Source organism: Chaetodon auriga, chromosome 18 (assembly GCF_051107435.1).
Source record: "Chaetodon auriga isolate fChaAug3 chromosome 18, fChaAug3.hap1, whole genome shotgun sequence".
NCBI lineage: Eukaryota > Metazoa > Chordata > Actinopteri > Chaetodontiformes > Chaetodontidae > Chaetodon > Chaetodon auriga.
The window spans coordinates 14,680,857-14,704,984 of NC_135091.1; the positions used below are offsets into that span (position 1 = coordinate 14,680,857).

Here is a 24,128-nt window from a genome sequence, read left to right on the forward strand (position 1 = left end):
TCTTCAAAACGGCTCAAATTATTTTGATGAATATTAATACTTGATATGTTACAGGGCTGTTGGATTGCATTGAATTCATGAGTAGTAAATGAACGACCCTGTATGTTTAACGTCCAAGAATTTCAGCAATGATTGTGATTGGTCCGGCGTCGTCGCGGGGCGTGGTCTACTTTGACAGGAAGTCTAGTCGGGAACAGCACGTGCTCAATTCAATGCAAATGTTCTACATGTTAAACATTTGAGAATGACAATCATGTTACAACGTGACTTTAAGATGCTTAAGTATATTAAATCAAGTAAGACATCACTTTCCAGGTAAAGAGCTTTGCTATTACAGAGAAAATATCACTTTAATTACGTTTTATAGATCCAGAATATTGTAAACTACAGGTTTCAGCATCAGCGTGCCTTCACGTCACAGGCACTAGGTTGCATTCACAGGCATTACAAGTAATTGTGAGATCACAGTGAACTCCAAAAAAGTCCTCATAACATCAAAAAAAAACACACAACTACAGCAAATGTGCATATAAACAAGAAAAAAATGGAGCATTGTGCTTGAAGATAACATTTATCGCAGTTAGACAAAGAGCTGCAGCACCCAAACATCCGCCATTCAGCTGCAAGCCGCCCTCAGTCTCTAATCTTATTAAATCAATTAGGTACAACTGCAACAAAAACACCCATTGATGTAATCATGAGACAGGTTGAGATTAAACTGCTGATGGCATGCAGGCAAACAGCTGAGCAGCGCTGGCTTTTTTTTTTTTTCTTTTTTTTTCTTTTTTTTCTGTTTGTTTGTCTGATGTTTTCTGTTCCTTGTCAGCGCAAATCGCAGCGTTGCCATCAGTCCAGAAGTGTTGGGAAGCTGCAGGAGAAGTGCTGGATGTGAAGCGACAGAAGACAGCAGAGAACAACCGTAAACCCACGCGAGGGATTAGTGTCCACGCGTCCCGGCAGCAGGGACACGGTCCGACCTTATCAACCTCTGCAGCTCGCCTCTGGTGGAGGTTTGGCGGTGGGAGGATCATTACAGGCTCATCCTCCTCTGCAGCCTGCATGCTCACCTGGACGTTCAGCAACTCTCAGAGCAGTGCCACCGAGCTTCAAACAACATGCCTGGAGATGGATTCACGATCAAGAGTCGCATCAGGAATTTGCTGCGTTCTCCGTCAACCAAGCACAAGAAGAACAGGAGGGAGAATCTCAGCAGCAAGGTATTTCAGAACATTACTGTAGATCTTTTGCAGGATTTACTGATCCAAACAGCATAAGAAACATGTAGAAAGTTCTAACTAATGGCTTTATTAATGTTAAAAAATCATTTATTAATGCGTATGGATCAGCCATTAAGGAGAACAAGTTTTGGGTGGTACAGGAAATCTATTAAGCATGTTATTAAGGATTTGTTATGTATAATTAACATGCATGGCTGCATTATTACCAAATAAAACTTAAAAATGCAAGCAGAATGCAGTTTTCCCCAATACAGAATTTGTGCTTGTCATTCTTACAATTTGATCTATTAAGACTAGTAAATTATTTACAAAGCTTTGGTAAAGCCAGTGTGTTCAGCTTTTAATAAAAGGGGCTTTATGAGTAAGTGAGTAAAAAAAGTACACTTAATATATGAGACAAAGTGGAAACCATGCATTTTATTCATTACTGTCATTGTTCTGTATGTGTCAGCAGGATGGCACAGACTCAAGTTCATTCATGTTACTCCAGATAATCAACGACTTGACAGCTGCTTTGTAATTCCCACGACAGACACACTTGCCTTCTGTCACGTCCTCTCTTTAATTATTAGGTCAAACCTGACCTTTAACATGTTTATTCAATTATAATATGACTTCTAATATATTTTAGTGTCAAGATTATCTGTGAAAGACCAGATGGTTCATCACAGAGAAAATAAGCAGGCATAGAACAAATGCAGGCGTGCAGAAACTAAATAATGTATGAATCAATGTTATTTGAAGTGTGTGTTTTTAACAGCAGAGCTACTTAGTGGAGACATTAGTTGACCCTTAGCCACCGTCCTCACATGTCGTAATCAAACCGGTCTATTTCCGTCTTTGATTCATTGACGGGGGTGCTTAGTTACATCACTGCTAGTTTGAGTTCTGCATTTATCTGTGCATCAACAAACTGTACTTTCACTTCACTCTGTGATGAAATCCTCAGAAAGAGAAAAAAAAAACTGCCGTGTGTGTCTCTCCAGGTGACTTTGGAGAAGGTTCTGGGAATCACTGCTTCAGGAAACAGTGGTCTGGCCTGTGACCCCCGATCTGGACTAGTTGCCTATCCTGCAGGGTAAGAAGAGAGAGACGCTATTCCTGCATCCTTATCTTGACATCTGACCTTTGACTTATCAACACTCTGTGCACTCACAGCTTCCTTATCATATCCACTCTACCTCACACAGATGCTTAATGTGCAAATTTCAGTGTGTGTGTGTGTGTTATCTCTGCACAATCTCAGAGGACTGTGGAGTAGAGCTCTGTGGGCTTTCTCATCAGGGAAACTCCAAAGCTTCTTTTTATCCTGTCCTCAGGCAGGCTTCCTTTGACTCTCCCAGTGATACACTGATGTAAAGAGCGCTGTGTAGTATTATTAATTCTGTGCAAACAGTGACACTGGCTATGTTAACTTGCTCAGTGCAGAGTTTAAAAAAATGAGCCGTGTGAGCTGCAGGTCTGAGGATTTAGATCTACAATGGCAATGCTTGGGGGCCTCAGAGCTGCTGCACCACCCGGGTGAAAGCAGAGTTCAAGAGCAAGCATGCCGGCTCCCGCAGGGCTCGAACAGAAGCAGCGCACCGAGTCTCTTTTGTGTTGTTCTCAAATCTTCTGACAAAGCTGTATTAATACTGAGAAGGTCAATGGCTGTTTCCAGTATTGTAATGTTAACAAGTGCAACTTGTGATTGCCCGTCCGTGTCTGCGTGCGTGCAAGCATGGGCACCCTTGTGCACATATGTGGACATGTGTGTGTCTTTTTAGCAAGCTTTACACTTCCCAAGTTGCGCACAGTCTGGCAATCCACCTGCCGTCTCACTTTAAATCTGCGCAAGCTGTCGTACCAAGAATGCAGTTTCCTGGCACGGAGCTGAACGACAGGCAGCTCACAAACAGGTGGATCGCTGGTCTTTGTGCTGCTCTTGAAAAGGATGTGAAGTGGCGGTTTTATTAGCAGGAAACAATGTGGTTATGGCTGGATTATTTGAATATGAAACAGCATAATCACATAAGGGGTAGAGGAATCACATGGGGTAGGCAATACAGCATAAACACTGACACTGACACTGGTGGGTAAAGTCACGTTTCGGACCAGTTTATTTTCTTATTTCCATGCAGTTTATATTTCAGATTCTGTCATGATGGTTCAGAATGTTCTCCTGAAAAGTTAGTTAGTTCAGCATTTAGGGAAACACAGTCTTAAAGGCTGTAAAAAAAGGGGCAAACAGATAGCTGGCTATGTTCAAGTAAGTGTTCAAGTAACAAAATCCACCTACCAGCACCCTCACAAGTGAACTCACCAATAGTTGTACTATTCCTTAAATAGTTAACCTTTTTTTTTTTCACTGATGAAACTGATATTTGGTGGCACACAGTTCAGCATCCTTGAAGCTGAAGTTGTCTCACTGCATTGTTTTACAGTTTAGAAAAGCTTCTAAACTGTCATTCAACCTTGTGTGACCCACCTCTGTAGCACTGTTTGTCATTTTGATTAACGTCAGCACACCATGAAGCCCTCTTCAGAGTTGATAAACATATTTTTGAATGAATGCCCAGAAGAGCAAATGCATGAGTGTTATGGAAAATATTGAAACAGGTCACAGAATAAAGTTTGATTATGAATCAAATGAGATGAATAAGATCTGGCTTACTTTTGTACGTATTATTTGCCATTAGAGTAATGCTGTATGGATTCAGAGTTGAAATGTTCACAAGGTTATGTGGTATAATCAGCAAGCATCTGTAAGCTATGCCACAAGTACGCTCTGTGAAAAGAGAGTTCAGGCATTTGTTTGTTGACCTGAAAATGTGTGTTTGCATTTGTTTGAATATATCCTGACTATATAGGTACAAAACACTTGAAAGAAAGCGACCATGGAAATTTTCCACTTCCACAAAAGCATTACATCAGCACAAGGAGTACACGCCAAGCACAGGTTTTCTGTCTGTTCCAATATATATGAAAACATAACTCATTTTGATGATATTCTTTCTTGTGTAGGTGTGTGGTCGTCTTGCTGAACCCCAAGAAGAACAGGCAGCACCACATTATCACTTCAAGGTGCGCACAGATATAATCTGCATTTAAACGAAACATTAAACTGTCAAAACTACCTGAACATGAGTCACGCTGAGCTGTCTTTCTCTCACTGTTCATAGGAAGACCATCACAGCTCTGTCCTTCTCTCCTGATGGCAAGTACCTGGTCACTGGAGAGGTGAGTCTACCTGCACGTCAATCTGTGATGCATTGTTCTTCACATGAATTCAGCATCTTGTCTTATTTCTCTTTATGTTTGGACTCACTGTTCAAATACCCAGGCTTTCCTCCCTTTATCCTTCCTAGAACTTTATTTTTTGACCTTCATGAGATTAACATTGTAGTAGAATTAGTGTTAGTTTAGACAAGTACATCCTTCCAGGCTGCACTTGTGCATGTTTCATTGAGAACATCCAAGCAGGATTTAGGCCCATAGCGAGGGTTCCCTCTTGTTCTACTGCAATGTACAGACAGTTCAGACATCTGCATTGGTGTTGTAGCTGCAGTGTGCGCCTCAACAAAAACACACCATCTTAATCCGCTCCAGCCAATCAAAGCCGATTAAAGACTTCTCTGTGTAAGTGGATGAGCAAGCAGTAGTTGCCATGACGGCAGAGAGCAAAGTTCAAACAACCAAATACCACGAGGGTAGGCTGTTCTGCTGCCATTCAAAAGGAACCAAATGCCACATTTTGCAGTTTTTACAGAACTGAAGCTGATTTTTATATGAAACTAAATGCAAACAAGTTTACAGCCGAATGTTAATATTATAGTCAGCGAGCAGACTTCCCGTGGTTCTCCTTTAGAGAGCATCACGGCTCTGTCAGAGGATTTTCTGAAGGCCTTGAATGAGGAGAAGAGTTTAAGATATTACCGAGTGAATAACCTGATAAGAAATGTCCCACACACACACACACACTCACTCACCAAACGAGCTGACATCAAGGTCAGACTGGCAGCAGACATGCATATCTTTATTTGTCTTTCTTTTTTCTTTCTGTCTGCTTTGGATGGAGCTCAGTCTTTAGTTGAATGTCATCCATTCGCAGCATCCTTCAGGCTGCCTGTCCTCTCTCACCTATTAACTCTGACCTTTGAAAGGTCATATTAAAGTAAGAGACTGCGCAAATAGCCTGCTGACCTTTTGATCCCTGAGAGAGAATAATGTGAACAGGTCGAGGGACAGGTAACTGTATATAGTGAAAAGAGGTCAGAGGGCAGAGAGGATTATCTCTCAGAGAGCTGGATAAACTGCCCGTTGACCTTTAGACATAGGAATGAAGCTTTTCTGTAATAACAGTCAACTCTTTTCTCTCACTTAATTCTGTTACTCACGCCCTCTCCACCTAGAGTGGCCATCGACCAGCGGTGAGACTGTGGGACGTGGCCGAACGAAGACAGGTGGCCGAGCTCCAGACGCACAAATATGGCATCTCCTGCGTGGCTGTCTCCCCCAACAGCAAATACATTGTCAGTGTGGGAAACCAGCATGACATGATTGTCAATGTCTGGGCTTGGAAGGTATGCCTCACTCACACACTTAGCTTAGCATAAAGACTGAAATCAGAGGGAAACAGCTAGCCTAGCTTTGTCAAGACATTTTGTATATGTTTTGTAGCCAATCAAAATGTGCTGAAGCTCCCAGAAGACTATGATTTAAACATGTTTTGTTTTGTTCTCTTCCAGAAAGATGTAGTAGTTGCCGCTAACAAGGTGTCCAGTAAGGTGACAGGTGTGTCTTTCTCCGAGGACAGCTCCTACTTTGTAACTGTCGGCAACAGACACATCAAATTCTGGTATCTGGACCACTGTAAGGCCAGCAAGGTATGGAATGATAAAGACAATGGTGTGTTTTTTTATATCAAGTCTGTGTCAGTCATACAAGTTGCAATGTTCCCTTTGGAGTTGGAGTCGTTTTTCTACCTTCAGAAGAATCCCTCCCCAGCCATTTTTACACAGTGTGAAGACTGTCCAAACTAGACAAATTATCACAGTTAACTGGGAGTTTGCTTTTGTAACAGTTCCGATTTCCATTGTTCCAGAGCTGAGTTCACTTCCATGAACTTCACACAGTTTTCTTCACAGCTTAACAACTGCCTGCTGCATAATCAAATAAAAGAAAGCACTCAAATAATGAAATGGGAAATAATTTAATAATATTAGTCACACATTTAACTGCAATACCCTTGGCTACTTGCTTGGCCTTTCTTTGTTAGTTCTGAAGCTCATTCTCACACCAAGAAGTTCCACTTTTAACAATGATGCACAAAAAACTACACACATGCACTCATTTCAAAAGGACAGGAAGGGGTTGTAATGCACAGAAATATGAGATGTAACCAGTATTCTGCTTTAGGCACTTCAGTCTGAGCTTCACCAGCTAACCCTCAGCCCTCTGTGGTGTTTAGGCCAGTGCCCCTGTCCCCCTGCTGGGCCGCTCCGGGCTGCTGGGAGAGCTGAGGAATAACTTCTTCTGTGATGTGGCCTGTGGACGGGGCTCCACATCTGACTCCACCTTCTGCATCACCTCCTCTGGCCTGCTATGTGAGTTTAACAGCAAGAGGATGCTGGACAAGTGGGTGGACCTACAGGTGAGTGACTCACAGGAAGTATCCAAAACTGACAAGAGGTTTTTTGGATTCTTTAGCTACCACTAAGATAAGATAAGATCAAACTTTATTGATCCCACACTGGGGAAATTAAGTTGTTACAGCCAGCAAAGTATTAAAAAGCCAAAACAGTGGCATAGAAGAAATAAAAATGTATATGTGTATTATGTACAGATTATAAAAATCCTAATTGCCATATAAATGCTACTAGAAACTACTAAATACTACTACTACTTTTAATCTTTTTAATTGTATTACCCCATATTAGAATGGGCTGTGTCATTCCAGCTAAAGTGTGCTAACGTTCACTGCTGTGTTTTAACCACAGAGGTCACTTTCAATAAAATCTTACAGGCTGATGCATTTAGGTATGTTGTTGGAGCAAAGTAATTTAAAGGAAAAGATTTTGAACTCAGTCATTATATCATAAAGTCCAGGGGCAAGAAAGCAAACAAGCGTACTTCCTAAATGTTGAAATATTTCTTTCTCTCCATTGCTTTTTGTGTGCAATTAGCAACCTTCTCTTTGCTATAGTACTGCTTATAGTTGAAGTCCCTTTTCTAGCTTCAGAACAATCGTTTTGCTGCCAAGTTTTCCTCTAAGATTGACGAGCGGTTGTAAAGACTAAATGGCATTGTGGCATTAATTGCTGGAGGAGTTGTAACTTTGAAAGCACATAACTGCGATGCCATGTCTCCATCTTTGCTGGGATATTTCACTCATCTAATTTACCTTTACCACCGTTAATCTAGAGTGTGTTTATATATCCATTACTGTTTATGGTCAGTGTTCAGCTGTGGTGTTTAATCAAGAGGTGAGGATGAAGGTGTGTGGCTCCTGATCCTGCCTTCTGTTGGAGGATCAGAGAGGGATTAGCAACAAGGACGAAGACAAGTACAGGATGTGTTTGGAAGAACGCCAACGAGGACGCATTCATGCTCCGCTGCAACCTTCTGTAACCTTTATCGCTACTGACAGGCCGGATGGTGGAAGACTCACCCACTTAAATCGACTTTATGTTACCCGCAGGTTTAGAACTAACCCATCAGTAAACAATGGAGCTGTGAAATGAGCTTATGTGCTTGTTGTGTCCTGCCTTACAGACGGGCGTGGCCCAGTCTCTGTCTCTGTCTGAGGATATGATCTTCTGTGGCTGTGCTGATGGAACAGTGCGAGCCTTCAGCCCTGTTGACCTACACTTTGTCTGCACGCTGCCGCGGCCGCACCCCCTCGGCTCTGACGTCTCCGCCGTCACGGAGGCCAGGTGAGGAAGAGGACTGCAGGACCAAATGTTCTCTGCTATTAGTGTGTCCCATCTTAAGTGGCAACAGTACACGGTCAAAATAACTCTGAAGTGTTTCTTATTTCTGAGAAAGTCAATAGCACAGTATTATTATATACATAGAGGGCCCACAAACCCCAGTCAGCCTCTCCCGCCCCTGGTCAAAGTCTGTTAGTATGTCTAAGAAAACATCTGTTGCTGTTATTCCATGACCTCTAAAAATGTGTTCCAATCTCCTTCCCATCAGCCACCTATTTTCCACCAAAACGGACGCCCGTTACCCAGATGCCATCGCTGTTACCTACGACCCCGTCAGCCGCTGGCTCAGCTGTGTATATAATGACCACAGTCTGTACGTGTGGGATGTGAGAGATGTCAACAGGGTGGGGAAGGTGCACTCTGCCCTCTTCCATGCTGCCTGTGTCGGGGACCTGGAGGTAAACAGGCTGGAGGAAGTGGATGATCCACACCTCTTTAACCACAGTGACACGTATTTCAAACCAGCCCCTCATTCAGAGTGTAGACAGTGGACTCAGGCCACTGATTGGGAAACATTGAAGGATTGATCAATACAATTAGGCTGCTCTGAGCAGTTTGTTATACCACTAAACTGGGAACCAGTGTGGGACTCACTGATGGATGCTATTATTATATTTTGTTGTTGGTAGTTAAATTGAATTAACTATTAGTATCATACTAAAAGGCAATTCATTCTTAATTGTATTATAGATAGAACTACAGCTTTTGAGCAGTCATTCTGACCATAGTTATGCTTATGAAGGCTTGTCTAGGCTGGCCTTATTCATTCAAAATTACTGTTTAGCATCATGTAATTAATATTCCCTCAACCCCCACCCAACTTAACACCTTCTCTCTCGTCCTTCCTCAGATGTTCCCAGATGTTCCTGGAGGATTGGGTGCTGGTCTGTCATCAGGTGCATTTCTTAGTTGTTCAACTGATAACACCATCAGGCTGTGGCGCATGGACGATTGGGCACATTCTCAGAACATCCTCAGCCGTGTGAGTTTGGCTTTAAATGCCGCGTGTCTTCATGTTGTACAAAAGAAAACGCAGACATAAGAAGTCAAATTTCTCTATCTGTCTTTGCCCGGCAGGATCTCCTCAATATAATCTACATAGATGGAAACACTAGTGCCTTACTGGACCCGGAATGTACAACAAATGTGAATGCAGACAAACCAGGAGATGGGCAGACAGCAGAAAGCAGGACTGGCATCAGGACCATCTGCGTGAGTCCAGACGGCAAACACCTGGCATCTGGAGATCGCAACGGGATGCTGAGGTAAGACAAGACGGCTGAATCTATGAGTGATGACTGACTGGGATGACCTCCATCACTAAAACAAAATATGAATTTATATTCTGCAGGGTTCACGACCTCAGCAGCATGGAGGAGATTCTGAAAGTGGAGGCCCATGATGCTGAGATCCTCTGCCTTGAATATAGTAAACCAGAAACTGGTAAGTGTGTGTGTGTGTGTGTGTGTGTGTGTGTGTGTGTGTGTGTGTGTGTGTGTGTGTGTGTGTGTGGATGGCTATTTGTGCATTGGCTGTTTACACAATATGTGATTAAGTTGTTTTATCACTGTCAGGTCTGAAGCTGCTGGCCACAGCTAGCAGGGACCGTCTGATCCATGTCTTGGATGCTGAGGATGACTACAGTCTGGTGCAGACACTCGACGAGCACTCTTCATCCATAACAGCCGTGCGCTTTGCTGGTGAGCCACTTGAGACACTGTCAACATCTGACAGCTAATCTTTTCTTAATCCACGCTTTCATCTCCATTCAGTCCCACACAAAGTCCCTCTTTTATTTCACTTGCAACACTTCTTGTTTAAATAATAGATGACAACTTTGTTTGTCATGTGCAAAGCCTTTTCTTGCCCTTCATTTTGTATTTAATGAATTCATTTAGTCAACACTTGAGAGTACATTTATAGATTTTTCCTTTTAAATTCTTTTGAAAATGCTAGTGGGAGCTGACTGATGAAGGCCTGCCATAGTTTTTTTGCATTGCCTACAGGACTCAATAACTCAACAAACTTCTTTTAAAGCTCAAAAAAGGCATTGTTAAATATTTGTCTTTGTTCTTCAGCCAATGACAACAAGGTGAGGATGATCAGCTGTGGGGCAGACAAGAGCATCTATTTCCGCACGGCGCACAAGGTAAGACACGTCTGAGCAGGATTCAGCCACCATCAAAGCACTTATCTCTCCACAGGTGCAGTCTGCTATTGGGCGTCCAATAACCCATGAGTGACCATAAAAACATTAATACGCTGACTGAAAATCACCGACATACACCTAAAGTAGAACAATATTAGGGGTTGTGTAAGAATAGATTTGGCTTTTGCTGACAATCAGTGAAGATGGATGCAACTCCTACGTCTGTGTGCTGTGAAGATATGTAGCTGGAGCCAGCAGCTGTTAGCTTAGCTTAGCACCAAGAATAGAACCAGATGTAGACAGTTAGACTGGCTTTGTCCACCTGATAACACCTCTAAAATCTCCCCAATTCTCACTAATTGTTAAATCTCATGTGTTTACTCGGGCTAGCTCTTTGCCCCTGTTTCCAGTCTTTGCGCTAAGCTAAGCTGTCTACGTGTCGGCATCATTGCCTCATTTGCACATGTTCCCAATATTTTGGAACTATACTCCATTTGAGGCAATCTTATCCTGCAGCGATTTCAAATCGCTGTAAAATGCCTGGTTTGTCCTGATTTGCTGCTTAATATTTTGATACAGAGGAACACTGATTAAACGGTAGAATTACTTCCTACACCAAAAAATCATTTCCAAGAACTTCTCAGAATTCTCTCTGGCCATAAAAGACACAACAAGGAGCTAATCTGGGTTCAACATTTTTTGCTGTTTCATTGATTTTCACTCAGATAATTCATTAATTCCTCACATTGAGGACTCATTGTGCAGCATAACAGTAACACCATCTATTTAGCTTGGTGAATACAGCTCTGCAGCATGTACCACAAAAGGAGCATTTAGACTGCGAGTTGTATAACTAAATGCCATAAAGGAGGCATCTTGCCGCAGCCTTTCCTCTTGATTTGCTTCTGGGTTACTGGGACAACTTTCTGTTCAGTCAGAGTTGCATAAGTTACAACATTCTTGTTAAACTTAAGACACGATTCAGGCCACAGCAGTGACTCATGAACATTGTGGAGCACAATAAACAATGGCTTGTTAGTCCTCAGTAAAATTTCTCCTCATCATCCAGACATTTATGGAGTAGTCATTGTGGAAACTTGTTGTGACAGGCCTGAACTCCCTGCAGGATATAAATAAGGATCCTCTATGCTGCCTCCTATTATTATCTGTGTTTTTAAGGATTCTAAATGAAGCAAAATAGTCTTTTCTGACCATGTGTGTATGATTGGCTGCACAAACACCAATTTTCTATAAACCACACTTCAAAAATGATGTTTCTTGAACAAAATGTTTCAATTTTCCAAGCACATTCTGACACATTTTGCCAAACATTAACTGAGACAAATACTTACTGTGCCTTTCATGCATTTTTAAGCACATCAGCCATGCATATGTTGACATTGATTCATCCTGATCTCTGCAACTTTTAAGATATCTGAATGAATACATCACATTTGTCACTTTATTTTCAAACAGTATACATACTGCATATTATCCATTACGGATTAGCTTTAGCTTTCTACGTTACGAGAGGAGCTGCAAGGTAAATTATAATGACTGTATTCCACTTAAAATGGGCCTAAGTTTTGAGTATATTTATATACAATACTTTGGAAAAGAGGCAGAAAATAGGGGCCAAACATGCAGAATGTAAAGGTCAGTACCTTCAGGTGGAAGAACTCAATTAATGCTTCTTGCAAGCTTTACTTACTGCACAACCAGGTCAGTTATTAGTCGTAATCAAATTCCCAAAATGGCTCATTAACCATAGTGATAACCATCAGTTAGCTGCAAAATAAAGATGTAATGTCAGTCATTTAGCTGTTTTTAATATGTAAATCCATGAAAGATGCTGACACAGAATGATGCACTCGGTAGATTAACTGTGGACCAATTCAGTGACTAATGTGACTTTATATCAAAGCTTTTGTTTTCTACCTTATGTGCTTTACCTTTTGAATGTTTCCCAAAGTTTCAATTAGCACATTTCTATCTAATGCTAAAGCTGCACAGAGCTGACATGTGTTTCTATTTGTTTTGCAGACTGACAGAGGAACAGAGTTCAGGCGTTCTCACCACATGGTGAGAAAGACCACACTGTACGACATGGATGTAGATCCCACCTGCAAGTACGCTGCTGTTGGCTGTCAGGACCGCTGCATCAGGTGAGCATGTCGGCACGTGAGCGTGGATTTGAAGGTCGGTGAGGTTAGCAATGGGAAAATGAATCTTTGAGGTTTCTTTTCCTTCTGATTGCAGGATTTTCAACATCAGCAGTGGCAAACAGAAGAAACTCTACAAGGGATCACTGAGTGAGGACGGCAGTCTGTTCAGGGTAACATTTTCCTCCACAGTCCACATGCCTGTCCCCTCCTGTACATACAGTGTGTTGACTGGAGAACTCTTTTGGTCCCGGCAGGTTCAGCTCGATCCATCGGGTCAATACATCGCCACCAGCTGCTCCGATAAAAACATCAGCATCTTTGACTTCTACACTGGGGAGTGTGTCGCCACTATGTTTGGACACTCTGGTGACAGAACACACACCTGCACCTCACACACACATATTTATGTTGTCAAATTCAGCTGTGAGTAAATACAGTTTTATAGCTGTAAGGAATAGTTAGGAAGCTTTTTTTTTTTTTTTTGCAGAGATTGTCACTGGAATGAAGTTCACCAACGACTGCAAGCACTTGATTTCTGTGTCAGGGGACAGGTGAGAAACAGTCCCGTGTGTGCAGACTCTGGTAATCTGGAGTGTACAGGAGACAAGCCAGCATTTAGAGTATTACAATTTTGGCGTATTTGTAAAACAATATTATCAGCATTCCAAGAATTAGCTCTATATTTAAAATTGGAGCTAATAACAGTGAGCTATCCAAATATGAGTAGAATAAAACCACTGTAAAGAACCAGGATTGGAGCAGCACTCAAATTTAAATCGTCCTCAGCCTCTGCTGCCAGAGGAAATGAGTGAGGAAATGTGTTTGCAGACAGTTTCCTCAATAGTCAAGCTGAAATGAAATCTTGAATTTTTAATGCCTGAATGCTTTTATCTCCCAGCTGTATCTTTGTGTGGCGACTGGCTCCGGAGCTGACAATCAGCATGAGAGAGAGGCTCTGCCAGCTCCGACAAAACCCAAACGCACCACCCTGCAAGACCTCCAGTCTCAGGTGAGGACACACACACACCACCTTCAACTCCTGAGGAGTTTTCACAGATTGCATTGGTTCCATAAACCCAGGGCTCATCATTTAGTCTGACTGTGTTACTCCAGGCGAGAGGTGCGTAGTGCCCCCACTCTGGCTGGTCTGTCCTCTGACAGTGACCGTGAACCAGAGGAGGAGGATGGAGCAGAGAACGATGACCCCAACGACCCAGAAGACAACGCAACCAACACCTCCTCTGACAGCAGCCATGGCGAGGAGGACACAGGTATGTCTCAGTATGATGTGAATGAGAGCACAAACAGTGCTGACTCTGATCCAGGTGTTTCTCAAGGCAGCCAACTGTGTAACAGTGACTACATGTTGTTCATTTGGGTGTAGCCACCTGTGTTGGGGAGTGCCTGCCATCTGTAGTAATCCTGACCTTTTTTCTCTCTGTGGAGAGCAGCTTTTGATAGAACCAATCCAGACATCAAACAAGTGTTATTTCATTATTTTCAGGCTTCTAACTATTGTGCTCTTTCAACAGGTGGCTCAGATGAAGGACAGGACTGGGAGTTGACAAAGGTTGGTGGTTATATTCAATTTGAAAAGACTGCTATCATCCGTCCATTAGCGATACCTGCTTAGATTCAGTTTCAAAGAAAAATAACAAACATTGGAAATGCTTTTTAATGCTTTTGTATCAGAAATATTTAATGTGAAGCCCATTGTCATCAATTGTTATGATGAAAATCAGCCCATCATTTTTGCATCTTGTTTTTCCTATAGAAATAAACTGGGTGGGGAACATATTTTGTACTTGATTCACCTCCTGACAAATGCTTCATAGTTAGTAACAGCATGTAATAATCAGTATGTGCTTCGAATATGTAGAATGGACAGCTGATGAGCAGCTCAGCTAATGCTACACTACTACCTCTTTTAGTTTTCTGTCAGTGCTTCAGAGGGGCTGAAGTGGCTGAAGGATCTCTGGCTTCATGCTACCATACATGAGATTAAATCCTCTGTGATGCATCAGAGGAGATATACCCTCCTGCTAAGTCTTGAAAGTGATAAAAGGCTATGTGAAATCCACTCTGAAATACACAGCCAGAGTGGGAGGACTAAAAACTAGATCACACAGCCTCATCTGAGATGTGTACATCTGGAGGAAAATTGTCGACTTTAATTTCCAGAACTGCTGCATGATATCATGTCTTTTATAATAGGAATCGTGGCTCACTGTGTCAGCTTATGCACCTCCTTTACATCCTTTCTAGCATGGAGCTGTCAGCCAGGTTACTTCTGACTCCTCCAAGCGCCCTCGCAGGCGCTGGTCGCACCGCATGGGCTCTCTGGAGGTGATGGTTAAATCCATGATGGACCTGAGGCAACTGGAAACCTTTGCTCACATGAAAAACCCCAACTGCCCCCCTCCTGACAGAGAGAGACAGAGCACGTTCAGCCTCCAGGAGCCCGTGGTATGCATGGATGTAGTATGTCAATGAGAGAGAAAGAGGGAGCTGCTCGCATGGATCCATGTGTGTGTAATTGCACTGCTATGTCACCTATCATTTTCTACAGCTGCACTTGGAAGAGAGAGCCAAGAGGCATCGGCCCTGGCCGCACACTGACTGGCTGTCCTCGCACCCATCCAAGGGCATCAGAGGGACCGATGGGGCCGTGTTGTACCCCGAGGAGAACAAGGACGAGACAAGTCCACAGGGCAGGTAGATCCCCCGCCCAGGACTCTCTGATGCCGAGAGAGAACAAAAGTGATTTTCTATTCCTGGCTCAGTGTTTCCCTCCACCCCTTGTTCCTCATTGTTTCCACCGCTCTCTGTTTTCTTACGTCAGTGATTACATGGTGAAGGAGCAGCACTGCAGGATGCAAGGGCGAGGGATCCGCAGTGAGAGCCAGGAAAGCCGCAGCCCGGACAGCGCTTGCTCTCTGGGCTACGACAGCAGGGAGTCCAGCCCGGAGCGCATCCTGGATGGTGACGTCTTACTCTGATCGCAACAGACATAATCATTACAAAAAGCTCAAGCAATACGCAGTTATGATTGACATTCATTTAACTTAATAAATAACATTTGCTTGCATTAAATCTCAAACCCACAATATGCACATTTAGAAAATTTCAGACTTTAGCGCCCCCCCATGGTACTATCAATAATAAGTTATATTTTATAGTAAAATAATAATCATTTTATTAATTTAAATGCTAAAATCATAGACTATTTCTACACACAGAGGCTTTCAGTGAGGGGTTTTCTTACTGCAGCTTGCAGGCAGCATAATAGCAGAGTAGGCCTGAATAAAACAGACTAATGTCCAAGGAATTTTGAATAGATGTCAAAGGCACAGTGCTATGCTATATGTCAGTATTTTTATCTGTCTACATTGCTGCTATGTTAAGTTATGTTTCCTCAAAGTGTGTCAAGTGCTGGATTTAAAATGACAAGCTAAAACGTACATGAAAGCCATGACATCTCAGCTACATACAGAAAAGCTGATACCCGCCGAGAGGGATTTGAGCACACAGAGTGTCGGATTTTCTCAGTTTCAGACCTGATAGAAATATGTCAGATAATGCTACCACATCAGCCTCAGTGTTCTAGCTGGTCATTTGTTAGGGATTATTTGGCACCAAGGTCAAGGAGTGTTTGGAAATGCTTTTTTCTGTCTTCCTTGAATTTCAGCTTTACCTTTTTCTCCTTTGTGCTTTCAGATTCTGCAGATGTGGAGTCCCTGTGCCAGGACAGCTCTGACGAGGAGAATGAAGAGCGGGAGGAAGACAAGCAAAAGGCAGAAGTGACGAGTATGGATGAGGCTTTGAGGACAGTGACTGGCACTGCTGACCGCAGTCAAGAAGATTTCCTGAAGCAGAACTTTGAGACGCTGGCAGAGAGCTGCAGCATGGGTAGGAGAGCCCAAACAGTTAGCCTGGCAATAAGCCTCCAGGATGTCAAACCCTGTTTCATTAAGCTACATTTAACAGATATAAGACTCATATCTGTATGTGCATCTAACTCTCTGCCAGAAAATGAATATGTTAATTTGCCAACATTTTGAACTGTACCTTTAAATGTCCTCACATGTACTTGGACATGCAAACAATATTGATCAGGCTTTCGGTTTCTCATCCACTTTCTGTTTCTCTTTCCTTTTCTCTCTGTGTGACTGTCTGTTTTTCATCTCTCTCTCTCTCTCTCGGCCACTGTCTCCATTTTCCTTCTTGTTTTTTCCTGTCTGTCCACAGCTGACCAGAGCGAAGTCCCTCGGCTCAGTATGTCTTCACGCTTCCTGGCCAGAGGACATAATAACAGGTACTGTTGACCACTTCAGACCAGTGTGGACTCACAGCTATAATTACAAACCCATGTGGACTCACGCACACTGCTCTGCTAAACCATCTGTGTATCATCCTCAGCTGGCCAAACTGTCAGTTTGAAATGACATTGTTAATTTAATGTTTGGGTAATTTTATGTGTGTGGGAAGGTTCATTTTTATGCTGTAAAGTTTTTACCTTTTATTTCTAATAATTAATATGCAGCAAGATATTTAACTGTAAAACGATGTATGATATTAGGGATAATTTAACATTTTGAGAAATATGCTTATTGGCTTTCCTGCAGAAGTTGCATGAGAAGATGGATACCACCCACACTCTGTACAGTAAATATGTAGCTGTAGCCAGTAGGCGGTTAGCTTAGCTTAGCACAAAGACTGGAAATAGGGAAACAGCTGCAAAGCTGCAAAGTAGAAGTGTAACAACAAATTAGCATTTTATATGGGGCCATGTGAAAGACTATTTCCTCACCAGAGACAGTAACTTGATGGTCTCTGCTGGTTGCCTGGTTACTGCTCCTGGCTAAGAAACAGCCCAGCACACAACCCTCGCATAAAAATGCTAAATTGTTCCACACTACAGTTTTATACAGATTAAGCATTAACATTAAGACATGTTTAGTCTTAATGCTAAGCTAAGCTAAAGTTGCTGGCTGTAGCTACATATTTAGCATCCAGACATGAGAGCAGTCTCAGTCTTTTCATCTCACTTGTGGATAATTTTCCCAAACTGTTCAACTGCTCATTTAGCAAAACAGATTTGTTATAATTTTATTATTATATGTTTCCAATGTTTTAGAAAATACCACTTGACTACATGACTACATGACTGTAAAGTAAATATGTAGCTACAGCCAGCAGTTGTTTAGCTTAGCTAGACTGGAAACTGCTAGCTTGGCTCTGTCCAAGGGTCATAAACTCTGCCTACCAGCACTTCTAAAGCTCACTAATTAACAGTTTACATTATGTTTGTTTAATGTGTACAAAACAACATGTGGTTTACTGGGGGTAATGAGCTGGACTATAGGTGGTGGGCAGTTGACAGCCAGGCTACTGTTTACTGTTTCCAGTATTTGTGCTAAGCTGCTGGCTATAGCTTCATATTTAGCATACAGGCATGAGAGTGGCATCTTTCAATAAGTGCATGTCCCCAAATATCTAAGCATCCTCTTAACTCACATTGTGTATTTTACTCAACTGCTGTCCTAACCCTGTAACACCTTCTCTCTGTGTAGGACTATCTCTCCGTTTGCCAAAGTGCATGGAAAGGAACAAGGCAGCCACTCTGCTAAGCCCCCTGTGTCAAAAGTACGACCCTTGATGGAGGATAGCACTGAGGACAAGACCCCTGCATCCCCTGGCAGGAGTGGGAGGCTTCAGTAAGGAGAAATGCATTAGGTTTATTTTTAGACAAGCGCTGCTTTGGCAGACTTTGATTAATGAATCATCGAGGCATAAGAACAAAAAAATCACAAAAGGTACTCTGTTTGCGTAAACAAATGTTTATGAAATAATAATGAAAGTCTACACAGCACGAATGCAATATAACACATACAGGACTTTCCTGAGGTCCCACAAGGCTACAATGTTTTTACACTGTTTACAACCAGTACATTTCTGCGGTTACTTCCATATTAATAATAGATAAGGCTAAACAAAAGTCGGGAGAAACTGAAGTCTCATCTAAAGTAATTATGCACATGCAAATCAGTTAGACCAATTTGCTACAGTGTAGCCAAAATGTAGCACAGAGAAGGAAAAGAATCAACACAACTGGTGTTTACATTACTGCTTGTTTTTGTGTTATTGTGTGCGAGGTGATCTTAAAGCCGCTGCCATGTTGCCTCTCAGCAGGGGAGATGCTCCAGAGAGAGAGGCCACTCCTACCCATAGACCCCTAAAGAAGAAGACTTCAGGGTCCCACCTGTGGAGGTTGTCCAACCCTCCATCCAGAGCTCCACTGCTGTTGGACAGAGCGACGTGTTTACAGAAATCACACTCTGCCCAGAACCTGGCCTCAGACTGTATGTTTCATCATCCCATTGTTTAGTTATAACTATGTGCTTTCTGCCATTTCTGTAATATTTGGGTCAGATTATTCAATGAGCCACATTACCTTCATTAGGTGAACATTGTGAGACGGTTATACCTCCTCAAGAGTCTATTTAAACAGAATTTGTATGGGGATCTTTTGTGAAATATGCAAAAAAAGTTACTCTGACTTTGCATAAGTAGCTGGAATTGGCAGAAATTTATTCAATAACTCTAAAAGTCACCCAGTTACACAGCATAATTAAATGTATTTATATTTCCATAAAAAACCCCCCAAAAAAGTCATATTAATCTCCACTTGTGCATTTTTCTCCAGGTCCTCACTCACCTGTGCCCTCTAGTGACCGAATGGAGTTGTGCAAAAGACCTCAGCTGCTGTTCCTGGATCACGATGCTTCCAGGCCGTCCTTCCACTTTTCTTCACCCTCCTCTGGTTCCCCACAGTCCCCCCAGTCTCCCCTGCCCTGGGAGAGCCCCAAACTCAAGCCCCAGCACTCCTACATGAACCCCACTGCCAGCTCCATGGCCAAAAGCAGCCGCTCCTCCTCTCTGGGAGAGGGAATGCAGATGCGCACCCCACCGTGCTCCCCCTCCTTCCCCAAGAGCAGGAGGTCATGTGGGGAGCTGGAAGGCGATCCTCCCCTGCTCACTTCATCTCCTGTCGCTGCTGCCCCCTCTTCTGTCTCATCAGCATCCCTCTCATCCTGTCCCCGGTCAAACACTCCCTCCCCGATTCCTCCCCACCCTACAGCTACAGTTTCACCCACTCCTTCTACCCAGAACATCCCGCCCTCTCGCATCCCGCTCCCCAAGCAGCCTCTCAGCCCTCGTCGCAGCCTCTGCCTGGAGGCAATGCAGGGCTCAAGTTGGTCTGAAGGCCTGTTGAGGGCTACTACTCCTACTGCAGACCCTGGATGTCATGTTAAACCTACTCCAGGAAGGCAAGGTTAGACAGCCAGCCATATACTGTAGATCTGACACACAAACAGCCACAAGTAAGGAACTAAAGACTGCCTGTGTGTGATTTTGACTGGACTCTTTACTCTTGTTGTCTTCAGCACTGGCCAGGCATCTGTCTCTAAGTTTGGATCCCTTTTTGCCAAGTTCACTACCAGTGAAGCTGAAGGGAGGCTCAGGCTCAGAGAGGTACGCTCTTACACCCCTTCTGAACATGCATTTTGTCAGTTTTTATTCTTCTCTTTTAATCTGATAACTCACATTTTGCATTAACACGGTAACTGAGACACATTTCTGATGTTTCTTCCCAGTGCCAAGGAGCCAGACCAGGTGGCTGTAGCCAAAGAGTGCCCTCTGGTGCCTGAACAGGCCCACACATTGAGCGCTGACCCACAGCCAGGTCTGTCCTCTCAGAACTCTTTTACCAACCTGTCATTTGCTCCTGCTCCTCCTCTTCATCAGTGCATCTCTTCACACTCGTCGCCCTCTGCCTTCTGGCCTGTCTGTCAGTCTGCTTGTCTATCTCACGCTCCTCCGCCTGTCTCTGCGCCTTCCTGCTGTCAATACTGAAATTACATGAGCGAGTCCACAGATGAAGGGACATGGGAAGTTTTGAATTCTACTCTTGAATTTTGAGATCTCTTAGCTGAGGAACACAAAGGAGACAATGTCACCCTGAGTCTCGTACCGTCAGAAGTGAAGTCTGAGGAGACAAAAGATTATCTTTGAATTGCTTCTGAGATGATAAAAACATGACTGAACCAGCTTTGTGCGATCCTGCTCAAAGCTTTAATTGCTATCCAACCAAACACCAAAGTTCCGTGCAGCTGGCTTGATGTTCCACTTGAACACATATCAAAAACAGCTGATTGTTACAACGCTTGCTGAGCAGATTCACACTTCCTCAAAGGGCAGACCCTTTCCATGATGGACTCCTCATGTAATCCTGTAGTAGTCATGTTTGCACACAGGATATTGGGCCTCCTAATCCAATAGAAAGATTGCAGAGGAATTTGCACATCATTGCTTCTTTTTGATGATACATACAGTAATTACCTTTTGTTTCAGGTTAAAGGATTTTTTATTGCTGCACACACAGAATACATATAAACAGACATCCAAATATTTAAATAAGGATAGAATAAAAACAATAAAATGGAACAAACTATTTAAACGGAGCACTGAAGGAAGGAAAACTAAATTGCATTTACAAGGACATAAATGCACAATTATTATTTAACTTTGTGCGCTGAGCTGTGCAGGTTGTTTTCCTCACGTTGCTCACTCACTCAGTAAATAAAGGTATGTAATGGAGTTAATATGATGAGATGAATCTTGAAATAACTCCTTCATCCTATTCTTCATGCTCCCGCGCCTGCTGTGTTTTTGCTGATAGCCGCAGAAGGCAACAGACTTTGTTTCCTTTCAATTTGAAAACACAGAAGCCCAAAATGCCATTAAGTGATATCCAGTCCACATTTGTATCTACAACTGTGTTTTGCCGGAGGATATAAACTGTGAAATCACTTTGCTCAGTCTCACAGCTCGCACAGCTCCGGCTCTGTGGATTTGTGCAGCAGCCTCCTCATGTGGTGTTTCTCTTCTGTCACCAAATTTATTCCTGCTTTTCTTTGAATGCTCTTCAACCTTTTTGCTCAACATTTACAGTGTGGCTTCACTGCTCGATAGCTGTGTGTTTGTGTGTATATGCAGTACAGTATGGGCGTCTCTGGTTTGCTGCATGCTGTGCTATACTTGAAAGAGTCCTCTCTCTCTCTCTCTCTCTCTCTCTCTCTCTCTCTCTCTCTCTGCAGATCACTCTATCACCTTGGAAACTTGTAGGCAGGCTGTTACTGAGCTTCACAACAGTCTGAGGAAAACCGTCATGCTCTACACTACGGTCAGTGAGTGTGTGTGTGAGATATGAGAAACAGGGGAGATGTGGGGGTTCAGAGAGCCTGAAAGGACGGTATAAGAAGAATGACGATCGGGAAGATAAAAGGGGAATAGACAGAGATATTCCTCTTATTGTTCTAATCTTCTTATAATGCACTACTTTGTCTGAGTTAATGTTACTCTACGGAGGCCGCAGTCTGTGGTGAAATCCATGTGAATTAGCTCACCTTTTTCACACATGCCTTTTTCCTTTAGCATAGAGCTAAAGCAGTAAGTGCATTAATTGATTAGGTCGTCGACAGGAAGGTGTTTTTTTTAAGAAAATGCTGCTGGTTTGTAGTTTTCAGTTCATTCCTGTTGTTTGACAAATTGATGAAATGACTAAACAAAGCAGTGATTAATCGAGAAATTCTGCTCATTGTATCTATAATCTGATGATCAGATCAAACATAGAAAAGACACCTGGATGTAAAATCTACCTGTATGTCTGTCTGCCTGCCCCGCTCTCTCACTGATTTTCACATGCATGTATTCAATTAAACCAGGTGCTTCAGAGCAGCCGGCAGCCCAGTGAAGATCAAAAAGAAATGAGGAGCATCCTGTCTGAGACCCTGTTGACAGTCAAGGCTGAGCTGGACTCTCTGCCTCATCCCACCTCACAGTGCGGAGGCGCCCAAGTGGACCAAGAGGTCAAAGGTGAGGGAGAGAAGGCCCTGGCTCTGCTGGAGCAGTACGCTGAGCTGCTGCTGAAGTCTGTGGAGAGGAGACTAGACACCAAGACTTGAGGAGATGGACTGTATGTTTGCTATGTGTATGTATGCACATGCTCACAGACACAGAAGCACTGTGAATTTTACATTTGTTATTTGCACAGAGACCTTTTGGCAATGTATTCATGGACTGAAAGCAGATGAGATGTCATTAAATTTTGGAGAAGCTGAGAGAAACGAAGGCTGAGTATTATGCACTGAAAAAAGAACGGGTGAAAAAGGTTGCCTTGTTTTTCAAGTTGCCATAGCTCTTCTTTGTCTGTTTTCCACTTTTTAAAATCAAATTTCATACGGCGCAGTAGTGAAGCACAATTGTTAGGAAGGGAGATGCCAGAGGAACACAGACGATGAAGTTGCATGAAGAGCTCAGGTAGTGAAAAGATGTAGTTGGCTAAAAAGTGTATTTGGGTCACAAAGTTCATGTTGTGGTATTGAGCACTGTTTAAGTGATTGTGCTAAAGATGGTTATGTTTTGGTAAAGGTTAACAAGACTAAAGCCTCATTAGTATCCTAAAGGCTGCAGGGTACAATATTCCATTCCAAAACATAACAATTACTGCACAGAATAAATAGTTTTTCTTTCAATAAAAATGTAAAATGTGTCCTAAGGGCTGTCTTACAGCAAGTAACATAGGGCTATTCAAGTCAAAATGTGCTTTTATTCAAATCTAAAAGCACATTCATCCCACCCAAGGCTTGGGAATATGGCAACTGATTGAATTTGGAGACGCTGTATCTTGTATGCTACGTTCATATTCTGGACAACTGAGTGCAAATTCGAAGGGTTCATGCTCTTGTGTGTACAATTACAACCATGATTCGTAAAAAAGTTGGGTAAACGTAAAAAAAATAAAAAAAAATAGAATGTGATAATTTGCAAATGAACTGTTTTCATTGACAAAGGTCATACAAAGTGTTCCTGAGTCCATGTAGTCAAACAGTCATGTGTTCACAAAGTGTTGAACTTCGCTCCATCCTTGCTTGTGAATGCCTGAGCCTTTTGAAGATGCCTCTTTCATACCCGATCATGACGCTATCACCTGTTACCAATCATGAGTGATGACCAATACATGAACCGTACAGTAAATATTTCAACCAGTTTTCAATCTGGCCAGTCATTCAAGTCAGCCGAGACGTTTTGCTCCTGACCAAAGTGTTGCACAGATGGACTCCCTTTGGTCCAACTGCTAATGGGCCAGAACTGGTTCTGTTAGGTACTATTGAGTGATGGATATGTTTAAGCATGTTTAGTGTGGGGTTGGAGGAAGTTAAGTGAAGGTGTGGTGATAGAAATGATGGTATTAAGGTATGAAGTAAGTGTCAGATGGTGGATCTGGGAAGAGGTTTTCTTTAGGCTGAGCATATGTTTGTTCCAATGGTGTCTCCCTCACTGCAGAGCACTATACCTGTAAGGTCCTTATGTACATTTGTGCAGGTTGTTGTTGTTGTTGTGCTGATTTAAATGCTCCACTGTGATTTCATATTTGTCTGGAAGAGAATGATCCTCTGTTCTTCTGTCGTATAATTTCAAACTGTTGCACTGTTCTTCTTTAAGCTCTCTTAAGAAATAAACTGTGAAAACACTGGACCAG

At 42.7% G+C, this 24,128-nt stretch overlaps 1 protein-coding gene across 3 annotated transcripts; it reads left to right on the forward strand.

The window, feature by feature from the left end:
- The first annotated feature begins 898 nt into the window (after window positions 1–898).
- Window positions 899–24,116, forward strand: LOC143336288 (mitogen-activated protein kinase-binding protein 1-like). 3 transcript variants are annotated; one of them, XM_076756353.1, is made up of 33 exons: window positions 899–1,217; window positions 2,225–2,316; window positions 4,242–4,301; window positions 4,400–4,457; window positions 5,630–5,800; window positions 5,966–6,103; window positions 6,688–6,870; window positions 7,992–8,152; window positions 8,418–8,607; window positions 9,060–9,191; window positions 9,287–9,474; window positions 9,561–9,652; window positions 9,784–9,909; window positions 10,288–10,358; window positions 12,402–12,523; window positions 12,618–12,693; window positions 12,778–12,889; window positions 13,011–13,074; window positions 13,422–13,532; window positions 13,637–13,794; window positions 14,056–14,093; window positions 14,789–14,989; window positions 15,093–15,238; window positions 15,366–15,505; window positions 16,241–16,432; window positions 16,772–16,838; window positions 18,097–18,240; window positions 18,713–18,885; window positions 19,230–19,859; window positions 19,972–20,059; window positions 20,182–20,270; window positions 21,685–21,770; window positions 22,312–24,116. In XM_076756353.1, the coding sequence occupies exons 1-33, from the start codon at window positions 1,116–1,118 to the stop codon at window positions 22,549–22,551; spliced, it is 4,641 nt and encodes a 1,546-aa protein (XP_076612468.1). In that variant the 5' UTR covers window positions 899–1,115; the 3' UTR covers window positions 22,552–24,116. The 3 variants fall into 3 exon arrangements, with proteins under 3 accessions (XP_076612468.1, XP_076612469.1, XP_076612471.1); XM_076756354.1 differs by having other exon boundaries at window positions 18,716–18,885; XM_076756356.1 differs by lacking the exon at window positions 899–1,217 and having other exon boundaries at window positions 2,264–2,316; window positions 5,632–5,800.
- The last annotated feature ends 12 nt before the right edge of the window (window positions 24,117–24,128 follow it).